General features: G+C 47.9%; 1 protein-coding gene and 1 long non-coding RNA gene across 2 annotated transcripts in view; one reads left to right on the top strand and one right to left on the bottom strand.

Annotated features, from left to right (window-relative positions):
- LOC143808338 (putative serine protease K12H4.7) overlaps positions 1-3,628 on the bottom strand; it is a 130,600-nt gene extending 126,972 nt beyond the window's left edge. Inside the window, exon 1 of the mRNA XM_077290865.1 lies at positions 3,363-3,628. Coding sequence (XP_077146980.1) covers positions 3,363-3,536 — 174 coding nt within the window. The 5' untranslated portion in view covers positions 3,537-3,628. The remainder of the gene's footprint in view (positions 1-3,362) is intronic.
- Positions 3,629-18,662: 15,034 nt separating this feature from the next.
- Positions 18,663-19,949, top strand: LOC143808339 (uncharacterized). Its single transcript, XR_013221934.1, has 5 exons — positions 18,663-18,797; positions 18,893-18,951; positions 19,045-19,126; positions 19,463-19,525; positions 19,651-19,949. It is a non-coding gene; the product is annotated as an uncharacterized LOC143808339 (long non-coding RNA).
- Positions 19,950-27,825: the final 7,876 nt, after the last annotated feature.

Here is a 27,825-nt window from a genome sequence, read left to right as displayed (position 1 = left end):
CCTCAGACCCTGATGTTCACGTGATTCACACAGGTACTCGGTGAAGATTTACAGAAGACTCCCCTCTGCACAGCACTATACACAACATAGTACTATACATAATACAGCAGAGGTGGGAAATTACCGTATATACTTGAGTGCAAGCCGAGATTTTCAGCCCATTTTTTTAGGCTGAAAGTGCCCCTCTCGGCTTATACTCGAGTCATTGTCCCAGGGGTCGGCGGGGGAGGTGGCTGTCACACTCACCTGCTCCCGGCGGTCCCTGAATCCCCGATGGTCTCCAGGAGCTGACAGCTTCTTCCAGCATTGAGCAGTCACATGGTACCGCTCATTACAGTAATGAATATGGACGCAACTCCACTCCCATAAGGGTGGAGCCGCATATTCACTACTGTAATGAGCGGTACCGGTGACTGCTCAACGCTAGAAGAAGCTGCCGATGCCAGAGAAGACCATCAAGGAAGCTGCCAGGGACTGCGCTGGGAGCAGGTGAGTATAATGGGGAGGGTGAGCAGCATTGCGCGATATTCACCTCTCCTCGTTCCACCGCCGGGCTCCCTCTTCCGCGTCCTCTGCTGTGACGCTCAGGTCAGAGGGCGCGATGACGTGGTTAGTGCGCGCCCTCTGCCTGAGCGTCAGTGTGGTCGACGGGGAAGACACAACGGCGCCCCGGTGATGGAACGAGGACAGGTGAATATTGCAAGTGCCGGGGGACTGAGCGACGAGAGGCGAGTATGCCATTTTTTATTTATTTTTTTTAATCGCAGCAACAGCATATGGGGTAAATATCTCTATGGAGCATCTTATGGCGCCATAATCAGCATTTGTGCAGCATTATATGGGGCAAATGTCTCTATGGAACATCTTATGGGGCCATAATCAGCATTTGTGCAGCATTATATGGGGCAAATGTCTCTGGAGCATTTTAAGGGGCCATAATCACTATTTGTGCAGCATTATATGGGGCAAATATCTCTATGGAGCATCTTATGGGGCCAGAATCAGTATTTGTGCAGCATTATACGGGGCAAATGTCTCTATGGAGCTTTTATGGGGCCATAATCAACATTTGTGCAGCACTATATGGGGCAAATGTGTCTATGGAGCATCTTATGGGGCCCATCATGAACTTTATGGAGCATTATATGGGGCTCCTGATTCAATATGGATATTCAAAAACACTACTGAGGTCTCAAATAATTTTACTTTTATTGGTATCTATTTTCATCTTTGAAATTTCCCGGTAGCTGCTGCATTTTCCACCCTAGGCTTATACTCGAGTCATTAAGTTTTCCAATTTTTTGGTGGCAAAGTTAGGGGTCTCTGCTTATACTCGAGTATATACGGTAATTCTCCTGAGGGGCCAGAGAAAGGCTGTATCGATTGGCTGAAATTAAATCTGCTCATTATTAATAATTACTAATTGTATCACTTAATATTGATAACAGTCAAGAATGCCAACACCTCCCTAGAGCAGGATGAGCCCCCTAGAAGCCAATCTACAGGCATACATCCCAATAAAATATTATATATCTCACACATCCTCCCTCGCGCACATGCTGGGGTAACGTCACAGGCGAGGCGACTGGAGCTGCCCTGACACTCTCTATTGCAGGCACCGGAGCTCCAGGAAAGCTCCCAGCTCGGGAATTAGGGCCCCCGATCGTGGCACCTAATACATTATAATGGGGCAGTTTGACCATGGGCTCAAGTCCACATTACCCAAAAAATTGCAACTATGCAAAGTGCTTTATGCCGGTTTTCTGCTGTAAATACTTTGTTGCGAGCTACCTGCCATATTAACCATGGAAACGTGCAGTCACTCACAGGGTTTAATATCCTTTGTAAGGCCGAGGTCACACTTGCAAGTGCAGCGCGAGTCTCTCACCTCAATACCCGGCACTGCGCTGGCACTCGGGACCGGAGCGTGCGGCTACATAGAAATACATGCAGTCACACACTCCGGTCCTGAGTGCCGGCGGCAGTGCCGGGTATTGATGCACGAGTTTCTCACAAGTGTGACCCCGGCCTTAGAAATAGAACGGCAGCATCATGCGTATCCCGCCCTCCATCGCATATCCATGAAGTGACCATAACCTCAGCCTGTATTATTTATAGGATCTGTTCTGAAAGTTTCCTCATTAGGGAGCACGCAGACATACAGGCAAATCGGTCCGAGCACGGACTAGCCATGGCTCAACGAAATACATGGCGCCGTCCTGCCTCAAGTGGTGAGAGCGGAGGCCAGTCTGTGACTAGCACAGACATCAGCATGAGCCCTTCTTTTTCGGCTAGGTCACACCAATGCATTTTTACTCATCTGAGAGAATCGGTCCACTTACAGTATACTGTTATACACTCTGTTCAGAAAGTGATCTGATTTTCTCAGTTGAGAATATGAAAAAAAAAATTCCCCATCTTCTCCATTCTGTCAGTCCGTGAAAAGCACACCGTACTTGGATGTCAGCCGAGTGCAGCGCCAATTTTTACATGAACTCACTAACTTGAATGGCTGAGTGCAATCCAATTTATAGATGAAAATAGTATATGTTGTGATTTCTCCTTCGGACAGAGGAAAAAACCTTGACTTATGGCGGGCCGCATAGAATAACATTGGTGTGAACGTGAAATGATGTGTTGTCAGATCGCACCTGGACCAAAAAACAGGGTTGTCTGCACAAGCCCCTGAGCTGTGCGTTACTAATCAGTGCGGAGCACCATCGTTCTAGTGAATTTCCAGCTGAACATTGGGATTACACGGCGGATCGTACGGCGCGGGGCTAGGAGGATACTAAGGCGGGGGGGCTCGGCCCATCCTACGGCGAGGGGGCTCGGCCCATCCTACGGCGAGGGGGCTCGGCCCATCCCACGGCGAGGGGGCTCGGCCCATCCCACGGCGAGGGGGCTCGGCCCATCCCACGGCGAGGGGGCTCGGCCCATCCCACGGCGAGGGGGCTCGGCCCATCCCACGGCGAGGGGGCTCGGCCCATCCCACGGCGAGGGGGCTCGGCCCATCCCACGGCGAGGGGGCTCGGCCCATCCCACGGCGAGGGGGCTCGGCCCATCCCACGGCGAGGGGGCTCGGCCCATCCCACGGCGAGGGGGCTCGGCCCATCCCACGGCGAGGGGGCTCGGCCCATCCCACGGCGAGGGGGCTCGGCCCATCCCACGGCGAGGGGGCTCGGCCCATCCTACGGCGAGGGGGCTCGGCCCATCCCACGGCGAGGGGGCTCGGCCCATCCCACGGCGAGGGGGCTCGGCCCATCCCACGGCGAGGGGGCTCGGCCCATCCCACGGCGAGGGGCTCAGTCTATAACATGGTCTCTACAGCAGATAAGCCCACGAGTCTCCCTGTAACTTACCTGCTCCCAGACTCTGGTGTCAGCCCCATTGAAGTGATCCAGCCTTTGTGTAAACCAGCGATCCTGCACCGTCACCAGCACTTCAGCTCCGCTCTGAAACCTCCTCTGTGTGAAAGCATTGCTGGCTGCCGAGCACAGGCAGGTGAGGAGCAGCACTGTCCGGGTGCACGCCATGTCCTCAGCGCTGTCTGCTCGGCTGCACCGTGTCACATGACCTCTTATATCAGCTGACTCTCCCCCTCACGGAGACACACAGCGCCCTCTGGTGGACATGTGCAGCGGTCACCAGGATCTCCTCGTAGTGCCGGCTGTGAGGAGCTGTCACAGTACACACCAGTGTGACAGAAGCCGCGTGCTCTGGAGGAGAGGGAACATTATACTATATACATAAATGATTGTTCCTAATTCAGCTTGCCATGCAGGTATTTACGTTGGGACATAATAAAAAGAATGAACATCATTATTGGTACAAAAATAATCGGTTTCTTGGGCATCAGGCATGGACTATGTGCAGATTATAGGGATGGGTCTGAGGGCTCGTTCACATAACCGAATCTGTGTGTGGAAAAGAAAAGTCGCACTGTGCTCCAGCTTCTTCCATAACTCAGATGGGACTCACCTAGTCAAGTCTATGGGTGCAGAAAAAACCGAATAAATGGAGGAGCCACAGTGAAGCAGCTACAGTGTATCATAGTACTGTAAGACAGTAAGGGGCCCTGTACATGATTGATAGCTGCCGTACAGAAACGGGTACACAGACGACAAGTGAGAAAAAATTGTCAACATTTCTAGATGAAACTCTGAATTATTTTGATATGCTCATGTGAACCTGCCCTCAGACCTCGTTCACACGTTCAGTATTTGGTCAGTATTTTACCTCAGTATTTATAAGCCAAAACCAGGAGTGGAGCAATCACAGAAGTATCATAGAGACACGTCACCACTTCTGTATTTATCACCCACTCCTGGTTTTGGCTAAGGGCTCATTCAGACAGCAGTGATTTTTTTATCAGCATTTGGAATCCAAAACCAGGAGTGGAACAGAGAAAATTATCACATTGACATCGCTTCTTTGTTTTGGCCTCTCACTGATGACCTTTCCTAAGACTACGAGGTGCCTCTACACAGCTCTATACAGCTCCAGAAACTAAGCTGTGTACTGGGGTACAACAAGAACATGGGGGAAGTTGATCTCTCCGGTCAAGTCCTCCAGCCGTACAGTGCCAAGATGTGGTACAAGAAGCTGGCTGTGCACATTGTACACATGGCAATGTACTTGCTTACGTGCTATCACAATGTGAAGGCCAAACTAGTACATTATACCTTCAGTTCCAGGAGGTAGTAGTCAATGCCCTAATCTTTAAAGATCAGGAAGCAGCAGAGAAAATTGACCTCAAGATCTGTTGTGCATTTTCTTCCAAGTATGCTGATACCCCATATGTAGAGGAAAACTACTGCTTGGGCGCTCGGCAGGGCTCGGAAGGGAAGGTGTGATGTTTTGGACTGCAGACTTTGATGGAATGGTCAGCGGTCGTCATGTCGCATTTGGATAGCCCCTGATGTGCCTAAACATTGGAAATCCCCCACAAGTGACCCCATTTTGGTACTGATCTACTATTTCCTGTTATGTGTATTTCAGAATGTAGTGACATACAGTATGTGGCACCCCAGGAGTTCGGGTACTACAGTAGTGCTGCCTTCCTCTCGGGGAGGGTAGTGCTATGCCTGGAGACAAGTGAGATTCCCTTTGGCAGGTTATCACACACACACCTTCCAAATCCAGGCCAGGAGGGGGAGCTCAAAACCCTGTTTTAGGGCAGCTTCCCTGGATAAAGATCCTGGTTTGGAGGAGGAGCTAGTTCAGTTTGTACAGACAGTCTGTGAGCGAGGACAGACAGGAAAGGAGCAAAGAAGAGATTCAGGGCTGAAGGAGGCTGAGAATAGGCCTCCGAGGAGTCAGTGCGCAGACACCGGGTGTATCGGGAGCCCGAGGCTAGAGTGGAACTAAGGGACACTCAGCAGAACCGGAGGGTATAAGATCATACAGACATTGCCCTAATTACGCCTGTGGCACAGCAGCATCCTGGAGCCTGGAGTCACCGTGTAGAGACCCCAGAAAGTATGGCTCAAGCTGCCTGCCATACAGGTACCTGTCCCAGGACAGGTGAAAGAACTGAAAAAATTAGGACCTTGTTTGGAACACTTCAGGCAGCAAGGGACTTTAGCAAGCGCAGACTGGAAGGCTCGGGGATTCTGCTTGTTTCCGGGCTGCCTGGACTCCTATGTACCTGTTGCCGGTGCCCTGGACTGTGGCCTGCCAACTACAGTAAACCAGGTAAAGACTTACAACTTGTCTCCTTTACTCATTTTCATTTACCGGCAACCGTCATCACCACCATACACCTTAGGACCCCTGTTATATACTACGTGGGCTGTGCTATATACTACATACATATTCTAGAATACCCGATGCGTTAGAATCGGGCCACCATCTAGTTTTGTAATAATCTCCATGTAGTCCTGGATGGTCTTTTCCTCTAGTTTCCTGAGTTTATTCAGTGACAGGAGGGGAACATTTGGTTGAGAAAAAGGAATAGAAATAAATATATTCTTAAGATTGTAAACCACTGTGCTAGACCACAGGCGAGCCCATGCTTTGCACTCAATTAATTCAGTTTGCTCTCAGGGTGTATAAGGTAATGGTGGCCGGTACAGACGGGCATGCCAACAGGTAAATTCACATAAAGCAAATAGCAGAAACAGTTCTCTTGGGTGCCGAGCTGTCCAGTACAGTGGATAGAGCCTTTTGGCAAAATGTTTGTTTAATGTGTTTTCTTCGTTTCTAAGTAAAATAGTTGCTGACAGTGGGCTGTGTGGAAATTAGTTATGTTCTCGTTTGTGACTTCACTGTATCTTGAACACCACCCTCGGTACATTACATTGCCATAATTGAGTTGCGTATTGTACGCAAGGTTGGCATACGTGATCTGTGTATTGTTCTTCAGGTTGGCATACGTGAGTTGTGTAGTGTACTTCAGGTTGGCATACGTGAGTTGTGTAGTGTACTTCAGGTTGGCATACGTGAGCTGTGTAGTGTTCTTCAGGTTGGCATACATGAGTTGTGTAGTGTTCTTCAGGTTGGCATACATGAGTTGTAGTGTTCTTCAGGTTGTCATACATGAGTTGTGTAGTGTTCTTCAGGTTGTCATACATGAGTTGTGTAGTGTTCTTCAGGTTGGCATACATGAGTTGTGTAGTGTTCTTCAGGTTGGCATACATGAGTTGTGTAGTGTTCTTCAGGTTGGCATACGTGAGCTGTGTAGTGTTCTTCAGGTTGTCATACATGAGTTGTGTAGTGTTCTTCAGGTTGGCATACGTGAGCTGTCTAGTGTTCTTCAGGTTGTCATACATGAGTTGTGTAGTGTTCTTCAGGTTGGCATACGTGAGCTGTGTAGTGTTCTTCAGGTTGTTATACATGAGTTGTGTAGTGTACTTCAGGTTGTCATACATGAGTTGTGTAGTGTACTTCAGGTTGGCATACGTGAGCTGTGTAGTGTTCTTCAGGTTGGCATACGTGAGCTGTGTAGTGTTCTTCAGGTTGTCATACATGAGTTGTGTAGTGTACTTCAGGTTGGCATACGTGAGCTGTGTAGTGTTCTTCAGGTTGGCATACATGAGTTGTGTAGTGTTCTACAGGTTGTCATACATGAGTTGTGTAAGTTAGAAATTAATTTAGTAGTCCATGGATGTGCGGTATAGCTTAAACCATTCGTTTATACACAGGCCAGGCTTATCAGGGCAGGTGTCGCATTGATAAGTGCTTTGATTGGTGCCCTTGCGTGTCCCCCTTCTGTAATACACTAGGCACCTCTTTTGGGACCTTACTTTTTTTGTGCTTTGTGGGACCTCACTGGAGACATGTTGGTCTGGTGCGACACGAGCACCTTCAGTTCTGGAAGTACTGGGGCCTGGTTAACCTTGTAAAAATAAAAAATAAGGCACATAAGCTTTCAGGAGCTCACAACTGAGCAGATTAATCCCTGCACTGCTAGAAGAAACCTTCACCATTTAATACAGTGGGGCAAAAAAGTATTTAGTCAGTCAGCAATAGTGCAAGTTCCACCACTTAAAAAGATGAGAGGCGTCTGTAATTTACATCATAGGTAGACCTCAACTATGGGAGACAAACTGAGAAAAAAAAATCCAGAAAATCACATTGTCTGTTTTTTTATCATTTTATTTGCATATTATGGTGGAAAATAAGTATTTGGTCAGAAACAAAATTTCATCTCAATACTTTGTAATATATCCTTTGTTGGCAATGACAGAGGTCAAACGTTTTCTGTAAGTCTTCACAAGGTTGCCACACATTGTTGTTGGTATGTTGGCCCATTCCTCCATGCAGATCTCCTCTAGAGCAGTGATGTTTTTGGCTTTTCGCTTGGCAACACGAACTTTCAACTCCCTCCAAAGGTTTTCTATAGGGTTGAGATCTGGAGACTGGCTAGGCCACTCCAGGACCTTGAAATGCTTCTTACGAAGCCACTCCTTCATTGCCCTGGTGGTGTGCTTTGGATCATTGTCATGTTGAAAGACCCAGCCACGTTTCATCTTCAATGCCCTTGCTGATGGAAGGAGGTTTGCACTCAAAATCTCACGATACATGGCCCCATTCATTCTTTCATGTACCCGGATCAGTCGTCCTGGCCCCATTGCAGAGAAACAGCCCCAAAGCATGATGTTTCCACCACCATGCTTTACAGTAGGTATGGTGTTTGATGGATGCAACTCAGTATTCTTTTTCCTCCAAACACGACAAGTTGTGTTTCTACCAAACAGTTCCAGTTTGGTTTCATCAGACCATAGGACATTCTCCCAAAACTCCTCTGGATCATCCAAATGCTCTCTAGCAAACTTAAGACGGGCCCAGACATGTACTGGCTTAAGCAGTGGGACACGTCTGGCACTGCAGGATCTGAGTCCATGGTGGCTGTTATGATCCTCAGTGGCTTAGGATCACAAATCTAACCAGCTAAGTAGAAGATAATAGGACGAGCTCTGGGGATGTGGTAACTGGACTGACCGCAAACCTGATCCAAACCGCAAACACTATAGGCAGCCGTCGAACGTTTCCTGAAATCCTAGACGTCTCTTCACGGCCTGAGAAACTGACTACCCCTAAAGAGAAAGTAAAGACCTCACTTGCCTCAGAGAAATAACCCCAGAGATATAGAAGCCCCCCACAAATAATAACGGTGAGTTAAGAGGAAAAGACAAATGCAGAGATGAAACAGGTTGAGCAAATGAGGCCCGCTAACGCTAGATAGCAGAAAATAGCAAGGGATCTGTGCGGTCAGTAAAAAACCCTATGCAAAAATATCCACGCAGAGAATGCGAGAACCCCCACACCAACTAATGATGTGGGGGGAGCAACTCAGCACCCCAGAGCACCAGCAAGCAAGGAAATCACATATTAGCAAGCTGGACAAAACTCATCATATACTAGGAAACATCTTGAACACAGATGAGCAAAAATAAGCAAACAAAACTTAGCTTCTCTTGAGAGACTGATAACGGATGTAGACAGGAGCAATCAGAATAGCACTGAATACAACGACAACAGGCAAGGAATGAAGGACCAGGTGGATTAAATAGGAAACCTGACTATCAGATGACGAGACAGCTGATCCCAGCCAGAAACCTGCAAAATAACAAAAAGAGCCACCAGGGGGAGCCCAAAGAGAGAACTCACACAGTACCACTCACGACCACAGGAGGGAGCCTGGAAACAGAGTTCACAACAGGTGGCGTAGTGTGTTACTTATGGTAGGCCTTGTTACATTGGTCCCAGCTCTCTGCAGTTCATTCACTAGGTCCCCCCGCGTGGTTCTGGGATTTTTGCTCACCGTTCTTGTGATCATTCTGACCCCACGGGGTGGGATTTTGCGTGGAGCCCCAGATCGAGGGAGATTATCAGTGGTCTTGAATGTCTTCCATTTTCTAATTATTGCTCCCACTGTTGATTTCTTCACTCCAAGCTGGTTGGCTATTGCAGATTCAGTCTTCCCAGCCTGGTGCAGGGCTACAATTTTGTTTCTGGTGTCCTTTGACAGCTCTTTGGTCTTCACCATAGTGGAGTTTGGAGTCAGACTGTTTGAGGGTGTGCACAGGTGTCTTTTTATACTGATAACAAGTTTAAACAGGTGCCATTACTACAGGCAATGAGTGGAGGAAAGAGGAGACTCTTAAAGAAGAAGTTACAGGTCTGTGAGAGCCAGAAATCTTGATTGTTTGTTTCTGACCAAATACTTATTTTCCACCATAATATGCAAATAAAATGATAAAAAAAACAGACAATGTGATTTTCTGGATTTTTTTTTCTCAGTTTGTCTCCCATAGTTGAGGTCTACCTATGATGTAAATTACAGACGCCTCTCATCTTTTTAAGTGGTGGAACTTGCACTATTGCTGACTGACTAAATACTTTTTTGCCCCACTGTATGTAGGTAAAGTGCTTCTCGTCAGTGCAAGAGTAGGAGAAATCAGACATCCCGATCTTCTGGCTCCTCTCTGTTGAGATAAAGCCATGACAAATAGGCGGAATCTGCTAGGAAGAATAAGCATGACACTTCTATTTATGGCTTCAGGGTTACTTCCTCAGTGTTTCCTGTTCCTTTTAGGACAGGGGCTAAAAGGAGTACTGTTTGTGGTACGTTTTAGACCCTCTGGCTGGTTGCAGGGTTTTGGACTCTCTGAGCCAGGATATCCAGCAGGAAACACTTTCCTGATGCAAATGATGACTGAACTATTTCAGTCCATGTGGAAAAGGAACATGATCCACAAGCGCTGAAAGATGCAGGGCCGGATTTAAGAGGTGGGTGGCCCGGGGCCCATTTTGGAGGGAGGCCCATTTTTCAAGGTGTTGCAATATGTAATGCAAAAACACAGAATGAAACAAGCGCAAGTTTATTTACAGAAATCATTTACGCAGAGTAATTCAGGTAAAATCATTCATTTTTTACAATCCAGGCACTTTCCTTGATTTGCTGCTGCAAAATCACTAATGATGTCACTAAAGTACAATTCACACAGTATATCTGACTCGTAGCTTATAATAGCCAAATTTGCAAGTCGTTCCTGCTTCATGGATGTCTTTAATTGGTTTTCAACTAATTTGAGTTTTGACAAGGAATGCTCACCACTGCAGTTTGTTACCATCAAAATTAGATATATCCTTAGAGCTATCTCAATATTTGGGAAAGTGTCCTGCACACCCTTTTCCATGATAAGCTTGTACATGAAAAGTTCAGTGCTGATACCTTTTGGCTCCTCGTTTGTGAATAAATTGGCAAATGTTACAAACTGACACAGCTCATCGATAAATGTAATGTCCAAGTCATCTGAATAAGACCTGACGAGTTGCTCTGCTGTGGCCTTAAAGTGAACCTGTCACCTGAATTTGGTGGGACCAGTTTTGGGTCATATGGGCGGGGTTTTCGGGTGTTTGATTCACCCTTTCCTTACCCGCTGGCTGCATGCTGGCCGCAATATTGGATTGAAGTTCATTCTCTGTCCTCCGGAGTACACACCAGCGCAAGGCAATATCGCGCTTAGTAACCCGATATTTACCCTGGTTACCATTGTAAAAGTAAAAAAAAAAAACAGTACATACTCACATTCTGATGTCTGTCACGTCCCCCGGCGTCCACTGACTGTGTCAGCGCCGGCCGTAAAGCTGAGCACAGCGGTGACGTCACCGCTGTTACTGCCGGCGCTGACACATTCAGTGCAGGGAAGCCGCCGGCGGGGGACGTGACAGACATCAGAATGTGAGTATGTAGTGGGGTTTTTTTACATTTACAATGGTAACCAGGGTAAATATCGGGTTACTAAGCGCGGCCCTGCACTTAGTAACCCGATGTTTACCCTGGTTACCCGGGTGCTGCAGGGGGACTTCGGCATCGTTGAAGACAGTTTCAATGATGCTGAAGTCGTTCCCCTGATCGTTGGTCGCTGGAGAGAGCTGTCTGTGTGACAGCTCCCCAGCGACCACACAACGACTTACCAAGGATCGCATCGCTGGTCGTGATCGTTGGTAAGTCGTTTAGTGTAACGGTACCTTTAGTGTTGTCAGCTCTGCAGGACCAACGCGTTGTTGTGACATGTTTGAGAGTCAATTCTGTTGCTGAGTCAATATTTTTCAAAGCCTCAGTCAGGAGCTGATGCCAATGCGTTGAAACTGAAGAAGAACAGCTTTTCATGGAAGTCAAAAAATGTACAGCACTCGAGCAGCTTTCTACAGCATTTTTAGCAACCAAATTTAAAGAGTGTGCCGTACAAGGAATCCAGGATGCAAGATTGTTCTTCTCTCTCACTTTGGCTTGCAGGCCGTTGTATTTGCCACTCATTGCAGATGCATTGTCATAACTTTGACCTCAGCAATTTCCCAGGTCTAGGTCATGTCTCTTCAAAAATTCCAACAAGGCATTGAACATGTCTTGAGCGCCATGGCCTTTGTTTGCCATGAATGTTACAAAGACGTGTATTTTACATGTTTTGAAATATTTATCCCTATATTGGTGGGAGGCCCCTGCTTGGTGGGTGGCCCAGGGCCCGGGCCCCTTGGGCCCCCCCTAAATTCGGGCCTGGAAAGATGCCTGGAAAGATGCCTGTATAAAGCACATCTACAAGAGAAAAGGCAACCGCCAACTTGCGATAACCATCGAGGCATCTTCTTTCTGTCCACTGCTGTGAAGATTCTGGCTCGCCTCTTACTCAACTGCCTCCTCTAGCACTCCGAGCAAAGTCTATTACCTGAAAGCCAGTGCAGTTTCCGTGCTGAACGTCGGACAGCGCATTGACTCCAGGAAAAGTGCCAGGAGAAAAGCAGCGATCTTTTCATGACCTTTGTTGACTTGACCAATGTTTTCAATATAGTCAGTAGAGATGGCCTGTGGAAAATCATGGGAAAGTTTGCTTGCCCGAGCAAGTTCAACATTCGTCCAGCAGCTCCATAGTGGTATGATGGTGACAGTCCTGAGTGATGGCCCCAACCCTGTTCAGTATGCTATTTCCTGCCATGTTGACAGATGCCTTTAGCAACCACGAAGACGGAATCCATGTCAGGTACACAGGTACAGGACTGACTGCAAGCTTATTAACGACAAAGCACACGGCACTCGAGGATCCTATATGGTGCCCAAGTCAGGTTTCCAGCCCGTCAGTAAGATAATAACAAATCAATTGGCACTCAGAGTTTCTTTGCAAGATGAGAATGAGTATTCCGTTTATTTGTGCATCCAGTTCAAAGATTTAAACGTTTTCGGTCCATACACAAGACCTTCATCAGAAATATCTTTAACAAAACTGAAATACAGGCAGAGAATTAGATAATAATTCATAACAACATCCATATGATGCACGACCAAGAAAACAACGGAATTATAGTTATTTTTTTCACATCAAATCCATCATTTTTTGCTTCAGACGTGCCAAAAATTTAAAAGACAGATTGGTAAAAGCGGATATAGGCCCGGAAACAACTCTAGCTAGACAAGCCTTCCTTCAAACACAGAGAAAGGGCACTTTCCTGTGCCTAAGCTGTCTACAGTGCAGTAATGTTCAAAAGGGCCCCTCAGTATTTCACCCACAAACAGGTAAAGCCCTACCGATCAATAGTTTTTATACCTGTGAATCCGTGTATGTGATTTATGTCATCAAATGCCCATGTGGCCTCGCCTATGTGGGGGAGACTACGCAAGCCGTTCGGGACAGAGTGTCCCAACATAAATCCACCATCCGGTGCAAAAAAACTCAGCTTCCTCTCCCTCACCACTTTATTGAAAAAAAACATAATATCTCCCAACTTTGTTTTCAGGTACTAGAGCAGATAGATCCCTTAACCCCTTCCCGACCTGTGACACAGCGTATGCGTCATGAAAGTCGGTGCCTTCCCGACCTGTGACGCATATGCTGTGTCACAGAATGATCGCGTCCCTGCAGATCGGGTGAAAGGGTTAACTCCAATTTTACCCGATCTGCAGGGAGAGGGGGAGTGGTACTTCAGCCCAGGGGGGGTGGCTTAACCCCCCCGTGGCTACGATCGCTCTGATTGGCTGTTGAAAGTGAAACTGCCAATCAGAGCGATTTGTAATATTTCACCTATGAAAATGGTGAAATATTACAATCCAGCCATGGCCGATGCTGCAATAGCATCTGCCATGGCTGGAGACCCCGATCTGCCCCCACCCCAGCCCACCGATCGCCCCCCCAGTCGTCCTTTTTGCCCCGATGTCCGTTCCGCTCCCCTCCTCCCTCCTGTCGGCTCCCCCGGTCCTCCTGTCCGCTCCCCAGGTCCTCCGATCCCCCCCCCGTGTTCCGGTCCCACCCCCCCATACTTACCTAGCTCCGATGTCCCTCCCGGTGTCCGGCCGTCTGCTTCATGGGCGCCGCCATCTTGGAAAATGGCGGGCGCATGAGCAGTACGCCCGCCGAATCTGACAGCCGGCAGATTCGTTCCTGCACATTTTGGTCGCTGTGATAAGTTCTATCACAGCGATCAAAATAAAAAAAATAGTAAATAAATCACCCCCTTTATCACCCCCATAGGTAGGGATAATAATAAAATACAGAAAATATAATTATTTTAGTTTTTCCATTAGGGTTAGGGTTAGGGGTAGGGTTAGGGGTAGGGTTAGGGGTAGGGTTGCACTTAGGGTTGCACTTAGGGTTGCACTTAGGGCTAGGGTTGCACTTAGGGTTGCACTTAGGGCTAGGGTTGCACTTAGGGTTGCACTTAGGGTTGCACTTAGGGTTGCACTTAGGGCTAGGGTTGCACTTAGGGTTGCACTTAGGGTTGCACTTAGGGTTGCACTTAGGGCTAGGGTTGCACTTAGGGTTGCACTTAGGGTTGCACTTAGGGTTGCACTTAGGGCTAGGGTTGCACTTAGGGTTGCACTTAGGGTTGCACTTAGGGCTAGGGTTGCACTTAGGGTTGCACTTAGGGTTGCACTTAGGGTTGCACTTAGGGCTAGGGTTGCACTTAGGGTTGCACTTAGGGTTGCACTTAGGGTTGCACTTAGGGCTAGGGTTGCACTTAGGGTTGCACTTAGGGTTGCACTTAGGGCTAGGGTTGCACTTAGGGTTGCACTTAGGGTTGCACTTAGGGCTAGGGTTGCACTTAGGGTTGCACTTAGGGTTGCACTTAGGGTTGCACTTAGGGCTAGGGTTGCACTTAGGGTTGCACTTAGGGTTGCACTTAGGGCTAGGGTTGCACTTAGGGTTGCACTTAGGGCTAGGGTTGCACTTAGGGTTGCACTTAGGGTTGCACTTAGGGCTAGGGTTGCACTTAGGGCTAGGGTTGCACTTAGGGTTAGAATTAGGGTTAGAATTAGGCTATGTGCACACGGTGCGGATTTGGCTGCGGATCCGCAGCGGATTGGTCGCTGCGGATTCGTATCAGTTTTCCATCACGTTTACAGTACCACGTAAACCTATGGAAAACCAAATCCGCTGTGCCCATGGTGCGGAAAATACAGCGCGGAAACGCTGCGTTGTATTTTCCGCAGCATGTCAATTCTTTGTGCAATTCCGCAGCGTTTTACACCTGCTCCATAATAGGAATCCGCAAGTGAAATCCACACAAAAAACACTGGAAATCCGCGGTAAATCCGCAGGTAAAGCGCAGTGCGTTTTACCTGCAGATTTTTCAAAAACTGCGGAAAAATCCACACAAATCCGCAACGTGAGCACATAGCCTTAGGGTTGGAATTAGGGGTAAGACTAGGGTTAGGGGTGTGTTGGGGTTAGGGTTGTGGTTAGGGTTGGGATTAGAGTTAGGGGTGTGTTGGGGTTAGTGTTGGAGTTAGAATTGAGGGGTTTCCACTTTTTAGGCACATCAGGGGGTCTCCAAACGCGACACGGCGCCACCATTGATTCCAGCCAATCTTGCGTTGAAAAAGTAAAATGGTGCTCTCTCCCTTCCGAGCCCCGACGTGTGCCCAAACAGTGCTTTACCCCCACATATGGGGTACCAGCGTACTCAGGAGAAACTGATCAACAACTTTTGGGGTCCAATTTCTCCTGTAACCCTTGGGAAAATAAAAAATTGCGGGCTAAAAAATTATTTTTGAGGAAAGAAAAATGATTTTTTATTTTCACGGCTCTGCGTTATAAACTTCTGTGAAGCACTTGGGGGTTCAAAGTGCTAACCACACATCTAGATAAGTTCCCTTGGGGGTTTAGTTTCCAAAATGGGGTCACTTGTGGGGAGTTTCTACTGTTTAGGCACATCAGGGGCTCTGCAAACGCAACGTGATGCCCGCAGAGCATTCCATCAAAGTCTGCATTTCAAAACGTCACTACTTCCCTTCTGAACCCCGACGTGTGCCCAAGCAGTGGTTTACCCCCACATATGGGGTATCAGCGTACTCAGGAGAAACTGGACAACAACTATTGGGGTCAAATTTCCCCTGTTACCCTTGGGAAAATAAAAAATTCTGGGCTAAAAAAATTTTTTTGAGAAAAGAAAAAATATTTTTTATTTTCATGGCTCTGCGTTATAAACTTCTGTGAAGCACTTGGGGGTTCAAAGTGCTCACCACACATCTAGATTAGTTCCTTGGGAGGTCTAGTTTCCAAAATGGGGTCACTTATGGGGAAGCTCCAATGTTTAGGCACACAGGGGCTCTCCAAACGCGACATGGTGTCCGCTAATGATTGGAGCTAATTTTCCATTCAAAAAGCCAAATGGCGTGCCTTCCCTTCCAAGCCCTGCCGTGCACCCAAACAGTGGTTTACCCCCACATATGGGGTATCATCGTACTCAGGACAAACTGGACAACAACATTTGGGGTCCAATTTCTCCTGTTACCCTTGGGAAAATAAAAAATTCTGGGCTAAAAATCATTTTTGAGGAAAGAAAAATTATTTTTTATTTTCACGGCTCTGCGTTATAAACTTCTGTGAAGCACTTGTTGGTTTAAAGTGCTCACTATGCATCTAGATAAGTTCCTTGGGGGGTCTAGTTTCCAAAATGGGGTCACTTGTGGGGGAGCTCCAATGTTTAGGCACACAGGGGCTCTCCAAACGCGACATGGTGTCCGCTAACGATTGGAGCTACTTTTCCATTCAAAAAGTCAAATGGCGCGCCTTCCCTTCTGAGCCTTGCCATGCGCCCAAACAGTGGTTTACCCCCACATATGAGGTATCGGCGTACTCAGGAGAAATTGCCCAACAAATTTTAGGATCCATTTTATCCTGTTGCCCATGTGAAAATTAAAAAATTGAGGCTAAAAGAATTTTTTTGTGAAAAAAAAGTACTTTTTCATTTTTACGGATCAATTTGTGAAGCACCTGAGGGTTTAAAGTGCTCACTATGCATCTAGATAAGTTCCTTGGGGGGTCTCCTTTCCAAAATGGGGTCACTTGTGGGGAAGCTCCAATGTTTAGTCACACAGGGGCTCTCCAAACGCGACATGGTGTCCGCTAACGATGGAGATAATTTTTCATTCAAAAAGTCAAATTGCGCTCCTTCCCTTCCGAGACTTACCATGTGCCCAAACAGTGGTTTACCCCCACATGTGAGGTATCAGTGTACTCAGGAGAAATTGCCCAACAAATTTTAGGATCCATTTTATCCTGTTGCCCATGTGAAAATTAAAAAATTGAGGCTAAAATATTTTTTTTGTGAAAAAAAAGTACTTTTTCATTTTTACGGATCAATTTGTGAAGCACCTGGGGGTTTAAAGTGCTCACTATGCTTCTAGATAAGTTCCTTGGGGGGTCTAGTTTCCAAAATGGGGTCACTTGTGGGGGAGCTCCAATGTTTAGGCACACGGGGGCTCTCCAAACGCGACATGGTGTCCGCTAAAGATTGGAGCCAATTTTTCATTCAAAAAGTCAAATGGCGCTCCTTCCCTTCCGAGTTCTGCCGTGCGCCCAAACAGTGGTTTACCCCCACATATGAGGTATCAGCGTACTCAGAACAAATTGGACAACAACGTTCGTGGTCCAGTTTCTCCTTTTACCCTTGGGAAAATAAAAAAATTGTTGCTAAAAGATCATTTTTGTGACTAAAAAGTTAAATGTTCATTTTTTCCTTCCATGTTGCTTCTGCTGCTGTGAATCACCTGAAGGGTTAATAAACTTCTTGAATGTGGTTTTGAGCACCTTGAGGGGTGCAGTTTTTAGAATGGTGTCACTTTTGGGTATTTTCAGCCATATAGAACCCTCAAATTGACTTTAAATGTGAGGTGGTCCCTAAAAAAAATGGTTTTGTAAATTTTGTTGTAAAAATGAGAAATCACTGGTCAAATTTTAACCCTTATAACTTCCTAGCAAAAAAAAATGTTGTTTCCAAAATTGTGCTGATGTAAAGTAAACATGTGGTAAATGTTATTTATTAACTATTTTGTGTCACATAACTCTCTGGTTTAACAGAATGAAAATTCAAAATGTGAAAATTGCAAAATTTTCAAAATTTTCGCCAAATTTCCATTTTTTTCACAAATAAACGCAGAAATTATCGACCTAAATTTACCACTAACATGAAGCCCAATATGTCACGAAAAAACAATCTCAGAATCGCTATGATCCGTTGAAGCGTTCCCGAGTTATTACCTCATAAAGGGACACTGGTCAGAATTGCAAAAAACGGCAAGGTCATTAAGGCCAAAATAGGCTGGGTCATGAAGGGGTTAAGGAGAGGCCAGAATCGCATAAAAACACTTAAAAGAAGGGAAGCATTCTGGATCTTTACTTTGCAGACCCTAGAGCCAAAGGGACTAAACAGGGACTATGATGTAGCAGCATTCCTTTAAGATAGTTTGATTTAATATCCAATTGATGTGAAGCTCTTGATTATGGTAATATTTGTACAAAGCTTTTAAATGTATTTGTCTAATGTTGTTATGTTTGTTCTTCTCTTTAGAATCGTTAGCTTCACGGCACACACGTGGCACCGGTGACTATACACGGCACTTTAGATGGTAGAGTATATATGTACTGTTAATTTTCCACTACGCAGGCTCTTTAACCTGTTCCATTACTTTCCACTATTCGTCCTATCAATCCTTTATTCTTGCCTTTCCCTCCCTCTGTGGGGCAGCGTTTTCCCCCTTTCAACCACAGTGTTTGCTCCAGCCCACACAGGACTTAGTTTCAGTCCTGTTCTATGAGCTCTACATGAGCTCCAGTCCCACGCATGCGCAGTCCATACAGTGCGCTTCCTCTTAAGTTTGCAGCTCACTCTGGCCCATTGAGCTCGGCTGAGCCCCATATGCGCAGGCGCAGCTGCGGTTGCCGCGGTCACATGACCGCGATGACGCGGCGGGTCACATGACCCGATCACACTCTGCATTTATACCCGGAAGTACGGCCAGTACACAGCGGCCCCCGGGAGCTCCTGACATAGCGCCACGGACCTGGCTACCTAAGGTAATTACATTCAGTTGTATTATAGCGTTCACCCCTGCTGGCCTATGTACGTACATGGTACTTAGGGAATTTTCCTGGATGCATTTTCTCCTCAGCTTCATCCATAATGGCGGGTTCTCGCCTCTCCCCAGTGCATTCATCCAGGATCCCAGAGGTACCTCTACTTATACCAATCGCCATTCTTACTCTTGGGGGTTTTTTCCATTGTTTACCTGTATGAGTTAATACGCGTATACTCTTCCCTTAGACGCTCCAGGGGTTATTTTCGTTCCGGGTTTACCCAGTTCAGGCCGTTCGGCTTTCACACCCCTCTTGTTTATTGCTTCCAGGTAACTCTCTTGTTTTTACATGTCAAACACATTAACGGTCTAGCTTTAGTCCTATACCTCACGGCGGAGCAGCATGATGTCCTTTTTGTGGTTTCCACATGGCTCTCGTATCCTACCTTACTGTTCTTATTAATCTCTCTTTCTCTTTCCATCAGTACAATCTCCATTGCATACTACTTTGCTACTACTACCTTTAGTCTCTCCATATTATGTCACGTATATCAGTGAACTCATATGGCGTGCTTTGGTTACTGTCACTTTTTCTCCACAGCCGGATATCCAATACTGATTAAGTTATTCTCATCATTAACATATTTTGTCACACCTTCCTTGTAGGTTGTCACTAGGCACTCTGTATGCACAGCACTTTGTTCAAGCATCCGGAAAGTCCTCTACCCAGTATCCTTTTAGGCCATACTGACCTGAGTCACGTGTGGAGTCCTTCTATAGGACTTAAAAATCTGTTCTATAACTTCCTTCCACTTTAGTGTTTTTTCTTCCTTACCAACACTTATAACTTTCAGCTCTTTGAAATTGGAATCTTCACGACTCACAGAACAGCCACCCGGATTTGCTCTATCCGCCACGGTTGCTCACCTTTCTTTTATCATATGATGGATTTGATGTGAAAAAAATAACTATAATTCCGTTGTTTTCTTGGTCGTGCATCATATGGATGTTGTTATGAATTATTATCTAATTCTCTGCCTGTATTTCAGTTTTGTTAAAGATATTTCTGATGAAGGTCTTGTGTATGGACCGAAAACGTTTAAATCTTTGAACTGGATGCACAAATAAACGGAATACTCATTCTCGTCTTGCAAAGAAACTCTGAGTGCCAAGTGATTTGTTATTATCCTGCAAGCTAATTAACCCCAGAAGCCTGAAGGCTGTTAGGGTACTGTCACACTAAACGATTTACCAACGATCACGACCAGCGATACGACCTGGCCGTGATCGTTGGTAAGTGGTTGTGTGGTCGCTGGGGAGCTGTCACACAGTCAGCTCTCCAGCGACCAACGATGCTGAAGGCCCCGGGTAACCAGGGTAAACATCGGGTTACTAAGCGCAGGGCCGCGCTTAGTAACCCGATGTTTACCCTGGTTACCAGCGTAAAAGTAAAAAAAAAAAAACACTACATACTTACATTCCGGTGTCTGTCCCCCGGCGTTCTGCTTCTCTCCACTGTGTCTGTGCCAGCCGGAAAGCACAGCGGTGACGTCACCGCTGTGCTCGCTTTCCGGCCGGCCGGCGCTCACAGTGCAGAGAAGCAGAACGCCGGGGGACAGACACCGGAATGTAAGTATGTACTGTTTGGTTTTTTTTACTTTTACGCTGGTAACCACGGTAAACATCGGGTTACTAAGCGCGGCCCTGCGCTTAGTAACCCGATGTTTACCCTGGTTACAAGCGAACGCATCGCTGGATCGCTGTCACACACAACGATCCAGCGATGACAGCGGGAGATCCAGCGACGAAAGAAAGTTCCAAACGATCTGCTACGACGTACGATTCTCAGCAGGATCCCTGATCCCTGCTGCGTGTCAGACACAGCGATATCGTATGGATATCGCTGGAACGTCACGGATCGTACCGTCGTAGCGACCAAAGGTACATGAGATTGTCATCAGTAACGTTTTGTTTGCTGATGACTGTCCACTCAACGCCAGCACAGAGCAGCAGATGCAGTGTGAAACTAACCTTCGGTCTTGTTAGCAATACTAGAAAGACGGAATTTATGAGCGAGTCTGATCCAGGAAAAGCATACAGGAGCCATGCATTACAGTGAAGGAGCCCCACATCAAATCAAAACAGTTGGCATCCCTCCCTCCCAGTTCACCTCGCTGGGCTCAGCACACTCTCCAGCGTAGTGACCATAGACACCAAGGTCAACAACAGAATTGCCTAATCCATCGCAACCTTCAGAAGACTCCATAAAAACATCTGGGAATGGAGGGGACTCTCCCTTACCACCAAGTTGAAGGTCTACTGCATGGTGGTCCTTACCACACTTCTCTATGTCAGCGAGCACTAAACTGTTTACAGCAAACATGTCAATCAGCTCAATCGCTTTTACCTGAGCTGTTTCCGCAGATCAGGTGGCAAGATTATGTCCCTATCACTGCAATCCTGGAAAATCCTGGGCTCTGCAGCATCTATACTCTTCTACTCAAAGCCTAAGCAAGATGAGCTGGAGATATGGTGAAAATGCCAAACAGCCAATTTCCTAAACTGCTATATGGAGAACTGTGTCAGGGAAAGCGAATAGTCGGTGAGCAGAAGAAAAGTTACAAAGACTGCCTTAATGCGTCCCAAAAATCCTAGGAGTGGACATCAATGAATAGGAGAATCTTACCCTGGATAGTCCATTTTGGTGGTTATATCCCGTCCCATATGTGGGTGAGCCTTCAGGGCCCAGATTGTTCTTATTAGTCTCCACTAAACCCTGAACAGGTGGTCATCTTTGACTATGAAGGAGGAACAGCAGCCAGTATTGTTTCTGCAGCTGACTATCACTAGAATGCACCATAAGTCCCTGTGCACAGGATCTAGGCTCAGGTGCCTGCTATTTTCATGAGACAATTTACATATTGTGTAGACCAGATGAGCAACAACTTAAAGAAGCCTTCACTAGGGAGAGTCACACATGTCCTACTTTCGGGACTATGGTGTGGAGTGACAACCCAGGTACAGTAAGGCCATGTTCACACTTTGCGGTTTTTACCGCGGAACCGCGGCGATTTTGATGCTGCGGGTCCGCAGCAGTTTCAATAGCGTTTCCATTTACATGTAAACCCTATGGAAACCGCAAACCGCTGTGCACATGCTGCGGGAAAAACCGCGCAGAAACGCAGCGGTTTAAAACCCGCAGCATGTCACTTCTTTGTGCAGAATCGCTGCGATTCTGCACCCATAGGAATGCATTGAACCGCTTACTTCCCGCATGGGGCTGTGCCCACGTTGCGGGAAGTAAGCGGTTAATGTGCGGGTGGTACCCGGGGTGGAGGAGAGGAGACTCTCCTCCAGGCCGGGGGAACCATATTTGGGGTAAAAAAAAGAATAAAAATAAAAAATCATGTTATACTTGCAGCGCCCCAGAGTCCTGGTCGTTGCAGTACTGTGGCTCCGCCGCTAAGGGGGGCTATGGTACGTCTGATGGCACTGAAGGAGTTCATCTGACCAGGTATCACAGACACCAATACATTTCACAGTCTGGCCTCCAGGGGGAGCTAAGGGTACTATTCATTAGGCCACTCCTCACAGTCTGGTAAAACTGGGGGTTAGGCAGGAAGTTAGAGAGAACGCTGACTGGGTTGGAACCAGGCAACACCTTGTGGCAGAGGGTGTTGTAGGGGAAGATTCAGTAGGGTCCCTGTCAGGGGTGGGATCCTGACAGAGGCCTGGCAATCAGAGAGAAAGCTACGGGACCGCGCCTGCACTTCATAGCGGCGGTGCCCTAAGAAAGGACAAGAAGCGAGATTTATTGTGCTGAGTGAGAAACGAGATCAATGCAACAGGGAGAAATACCAGTAGGAGTCGTGCTGTAAGACCGAGGCAACATCCTACTGAGGCGTAACTAACCGGTGGCCGGAACGCCGAGGAAGTACAGAGCTCTAAGCATTACTTCAAACCAACGGCAGGACAGAGAGCTATAGGCTGGCTGTCTCACCTACATCACCTACGCAGACATAGGGGGCAACTTGTGGAGAGGGGCGACTCTAGGGTCCCGGAAGAGCTCCGAGCCTTCCCGTCATACGGGTGCGTCCTACCATAAGATCTGGGGGACGAGATTAAGAAGAACATCAGAATCGAGTTGTTGTGAGGGAACACGAGAAACAGACACAACAGTTGTGGGGTACTATCCCGTAAACACAGCAGGGGAGGACCACAACACACAAGCGCTAGAAGGAAGGCACTGATTTCCACCTGCGACGGGAACTCTGGAGGTGCCATCGGACCGGCCGGACTTGCGCAGCCCGGTAAACCGTATTCCGGACTGAGGACCCAGAAGCCTTCAGTAAAGAGGTAAAGAGACTGCAACCTTGTGTCCTCGTTATTTACTGCGACCTGCACTACACCGCACTACTACCACCATCCACATCTATTACTGTACGCCCCTCAGCAGGGTCACGGACCGGGCCTAGCCACCGTGACAACCCCAGAGCAGAGACTTAGAGGCCCGGTACCGGGTACCCCTCGGCCATGCGGCAGTGGGGGCGCTACAAACTTGGCGTCACGAACAGGATCTACTTAAGCCTGAAGAATCAGGTCATGTGTGCCTTGGAACTGTGATTTATTACACTTGGACTGTGATTTATTGCAAAGACTGTGTGTTGCTAATTGCCGCCAAAAGTTCCCGCCAAAACCCGCCGCCATTGCAGCGCCACAGGGAGCACAGAGGGAGAAGGAGGGCGTGCCATGGGAGGAGACTACCAAAGCGGCGCCAGAAGTAGCGACCGCCCCCTCCGACTTCTGCTGCGAGATGACGACATGCCCAGCAGCAGAGGAGAACCGCCCCCTGATTTGCAACGGCGGGAACGAGGTGAAGAGGGAGCTCGACCTCGGAGAAATGGCGGAGCCAGGTGCATGCGTTGCTGCCGAATGCCAGACAGCGACGATGAGCAGCAAGTGCCCGAGCAACGGCGAGGTGATCCCGGCTTGCCCTCACCCATCAGAGGCGGACTCGCGTCCACCGCCGGTGAAGGACCTGAACTCCTTGGAACCGCCAGTGGAGGAGCTGAGCCTACTTATCCCAGCCATAGAGCCATGGAGGGCGGAGCCACATCAAGAGGCCACTCCGGAAGAGCCGCGGTCCGGGCTGCATCCGATTCCAGTGTCCTCGTCAACGGAACAGATCGACATCGGTGGAATCACATCAGGCGCAGGTATGGACGGCACCCCTACTCCCCCGGCCGATTCTGCTCTCCTGACTGATCCGGTTCCCCTGACCGATCCCGCTCCTGTGACCGCTCCTCACCCCAGCAACAATAACCGCGCCTTTACGGTGGAACGGGTGGTCCTCACCCCCGACGTGATGGGGAAGCTGGTACCTCCCCTACCGACCAAGATGGGGGAACCCATAGATGTGGGCCCAGACGGGGTGATCCTCCGGTGGGACACCCCCTGGAACGAACCGGATGGAGCGCCGGGGGAGAGCCTCACCCTTGCTGTGCTCACTTGGGAACAGTATAAACAATGTTTGATCCAACACTGGAAAAACCGAGACGAAACAGAACAATCTAATATGCCGAAAACGCAACGCAGGAAGCCTGCCCACAACAGGAAAGACGTGGTAAAGCGGGGGACTGTGCTAGCCTTCCACCCGAAGAGGGGTTGGGGCTCCATACAGGAACCAGGACTACCAGCTGATGTCTTTGTTACTAGTTACAACGTAAAAACTCCCTGCTGCAGTCGAGATGGTGACCCATTGCAAAGGGGGGGATCAGGTGACCTACACTCGCCACCGGAATGCACAAAGATGGTGCGCTCGGAACGTCCACCGGTGTGAGCCTGAGGGAGCGTCACCTGTTGCCGCGACACCAATTGATCCAGATTTGACAGATCTCGTTACTGTCACCACCGTCCGCCTTGTAGCAGCCACCGAGCTTGCAAGCAGGATCAGCCTCCAAATCCAGGCACCGGCTGATCTGATGGCACCTGAGAGACCAACCACCAGCACAGACAGTGCATCGGCCGGGGACAGAAGACCACCCCCTGCACAGCCACCATCAGAGTACGCAGAAATGCTTTAATGAATGTACATAGTTAATTGTTTTCCTCTGCTATGTTGCTGCTAAAACCCATCAAGGGTTAACTCTTAAAGGGATCCCTTTGTTGACCCGGGATCCCTATTGTTTTTTGTTTGTTTTCTGCTTTTTGCACCAGTTATCAAGAACTGCTGAATCATGAACAATGCATGATACAAACTCCTTGTACATAGTTTGCACCTTCTTAAAGGTGCTCTCTACTGGTTTTATATAAAAAGACGGACTCTTTGCGAAGATACAGTTCTTGGGACCTGCACTGGAGTCCTTGCTGCATACGGACTCGCAGCTTGAGAAGTTGCACTACCTCATAGAGACTTGGTCCCCTCTTAAAGGGGATGTCCACATCTTGCACTTATGAACAGTGTTGCCTTAAGATGGTTGAATGGCAATAATGTCTTGAAAAGAAAGTATTGATGATGTTGATATGTGAAAGTTAAATGTAACCAACTAGTTGATTGTAAGAGATGTTCAATAATGTTAATAGAAGAATGAGGACAGGAAGTGAACCCGTAGGGGTTAGTTAGTGAGTCCTCCTAAGAGCCATACAGAGATGGCTCAGTGATCTTAAACTGAAAGAAAAATGATATGTTCTATACTGTGTATAGTAGTGGAGGGACAGTAGGCTCGGGCGGAAAGGAGCGGTCCTGTACAGAAAAGAGAGGCAGTAGGTCTGGAGCAGTTAGGACAGGCGGTCCTGCAGACTTAAAGTAGGAGAATGTAGAAATGTTCATTAGCCTTATATGTGATATAAGAAGGTCTTTAGTGGATTCAGCAGGTACGTCCTTAAAGGCAAAGTTGGATTAGTGTTCAAAATTTCGCACTTAGTAGAATACCCGGTTGGGTAAGAAAAGTTATTTATAGCCAAGTTATTTAAAAAGTATTTAACAATGTTTGTAACGTTCAAGTGTCCTCACCTCCCATAAAGGGAAGCTCTGTTAAAAGTTTACTTGTACTTGCATTTTCAAAATTGTATGTCTTTTTGCTGACATGTATTGTTGTTTTCTTCCCAGTCCAGGAGTACTGGATTTAACCGGGGGGAGTGCAGCGCCCCAGAGTCCTGGTCGTTACAGTACTGTGGCTCCGCCGCTAAGGGGGGCTATGGTACGTCTGATGGCACTGAAGGAGTTCATCTGACCAGGTATCACAGACACCAATACATTTCACAGTCTGGCCTCCAGGGGGAGCTAAGGGTACTATTCATTAGGCCACTCCTCACAGTCTGGTAAAACTGGGGGTTAGGCAGGAAGTTAGAGAGAACGCTGACTGGGTTGGAACCAGGCAACACCTTGTGGCAGAGGGTGTTGTAGGGGAAGATTCGGTAGGGTCCCTGTCAGGGGTGGGATCCTGACAGAGGCCTGGCAATCAGAGAGAAAGCTACGGGACCGCGCCTGCACTTCATAGCGGCGGTGCCCTAAGAAAGGACAAGAAGCGAGATTTATTGTGCTGAGTGAGAAACGAGATCAACGCAACAGGGAGAAATACCAGTAGGAGTCGTGCTGTAAGACCGAGGCAACATCCTACTGAGGCGTAACTAACCGGTGGCCGGAACGCCGAGGAAGTACAGAGCTCTAAGCATTACTTCAAACCAACGGCAGGACAGAGAGCTATAGGCTGGCTGTCTCACCTACATCACCTACGCAGACATAGGGGGCAACTTGTGGAGAGGGGCGACTCTAGGGTCCCGGAAGAGCTCCGAGCCTTCCCGTCATACGGGTGCGTCCTACCATAAGATCTGGGGGACGAGATTAAGAAGAACATCAGAATCGAGTTGTTGTGAGGGAACACGAGAAACAGACACAACAGTTGTGGGGTACTATCCCGTAAGCACAGCAGGGGAGGACCACAACACACAAGCGCTAGAAGGAAGGCACTGATTTCCACCTGCGACGGGAACTCTGGAGGTGCCATCGGACCGGCCGGACTTGCGCAGCCCGGTAAACCGTATTCCGGACTGAGGACCCAGAAGCCTTCAGTAAAGAGGTAAAGAGACTGCAACCTTGTGTCCTCATTATTTACTGCGACCTGCACTACACCGCACTACTACCACCATCCACATCTATTACTGTACGCCCCTCAGCAGGGTCACGGACCGGGCCTAGCCACCGTGACAACCCCAGAGCAGAGACTTAGAGGCCCGGTACCGGGTACCCCTCGGCCCTGCGGCAGTGGGGGCGCTACAAACTCACCTCTCAGCGCTGCACGCGGCCGGCCGGTCAGAGTTGCTGTGCGAACAGGACCTGCGGTGACATCACGGTCACATGACCGTGATGACGCCCGGGTCACATGACCGTGACGTCACGAAGGTTCTTCTCGGCACAGCATCTTTGGAACCGGACCTCCGCGTGCAGCGCCGAGGAGATCCGGACATCGGAGGGTGAGTATAACCAATTTTTATTATTTTTAACATTACTATTGATGCTGCATATTGCTGCATATGCAGCATCAATAGTATAGGAGTAATCCCGCAGCGGAAATCGCAAAACAAGCAGCGATAAATCTGCAGGGATAACCGCAGTGGTTTTGCCCTGCAGATTTATCAATTCCGCTGAGGGAGAACCCGCAGAGGTCACCCGCAAAGTGTGAACATGGCCTAACAGCTCAGCGTTGCATTGATTTGGTGATGGAACCAGTGGTACAGTCATTTCTCCAAAGTAACCCAGGATCCATTTTTCAACCCGACCACACCAAAATCTTCTATCGTGGCCTACAGTGTCTTCAGACTTCTATGTCATCGAGCATATCTATACAGTTCAGCAGTCTGCAGTCACATAAAGTGACTGCATACTTTTCTCCCAAGCATAGAAGAATAGCTTTATCTGTCACAAAATCATTTCCCCAGTACATCTGAATGAATAATAAAATGGCCAAGCCCTTAAATAATATGACATCTGCCTACCTTACAGAGAAACAAGAGATAGAGGTGTATGAGGG

Source organism: Ranitomeya variabilis, chromosome 2, assembly GCF_051348905.1.
Source record: "Ranitomeya variabilis isolate aRanVar5 chromosome 2, aRanVar5.hap1, whole genome shotgun sequence".
In the NCBI taxonomy this organism is placed as follows: Eukaryota; Metazoa; Chordata; class Amphibia; order Anura; family Dendrobatidae; genus Ranitomeya; species Ranitomeya variabilis.
This window is presented reverse-complemented; position numbering and strand designations above follow the sequence as displayed.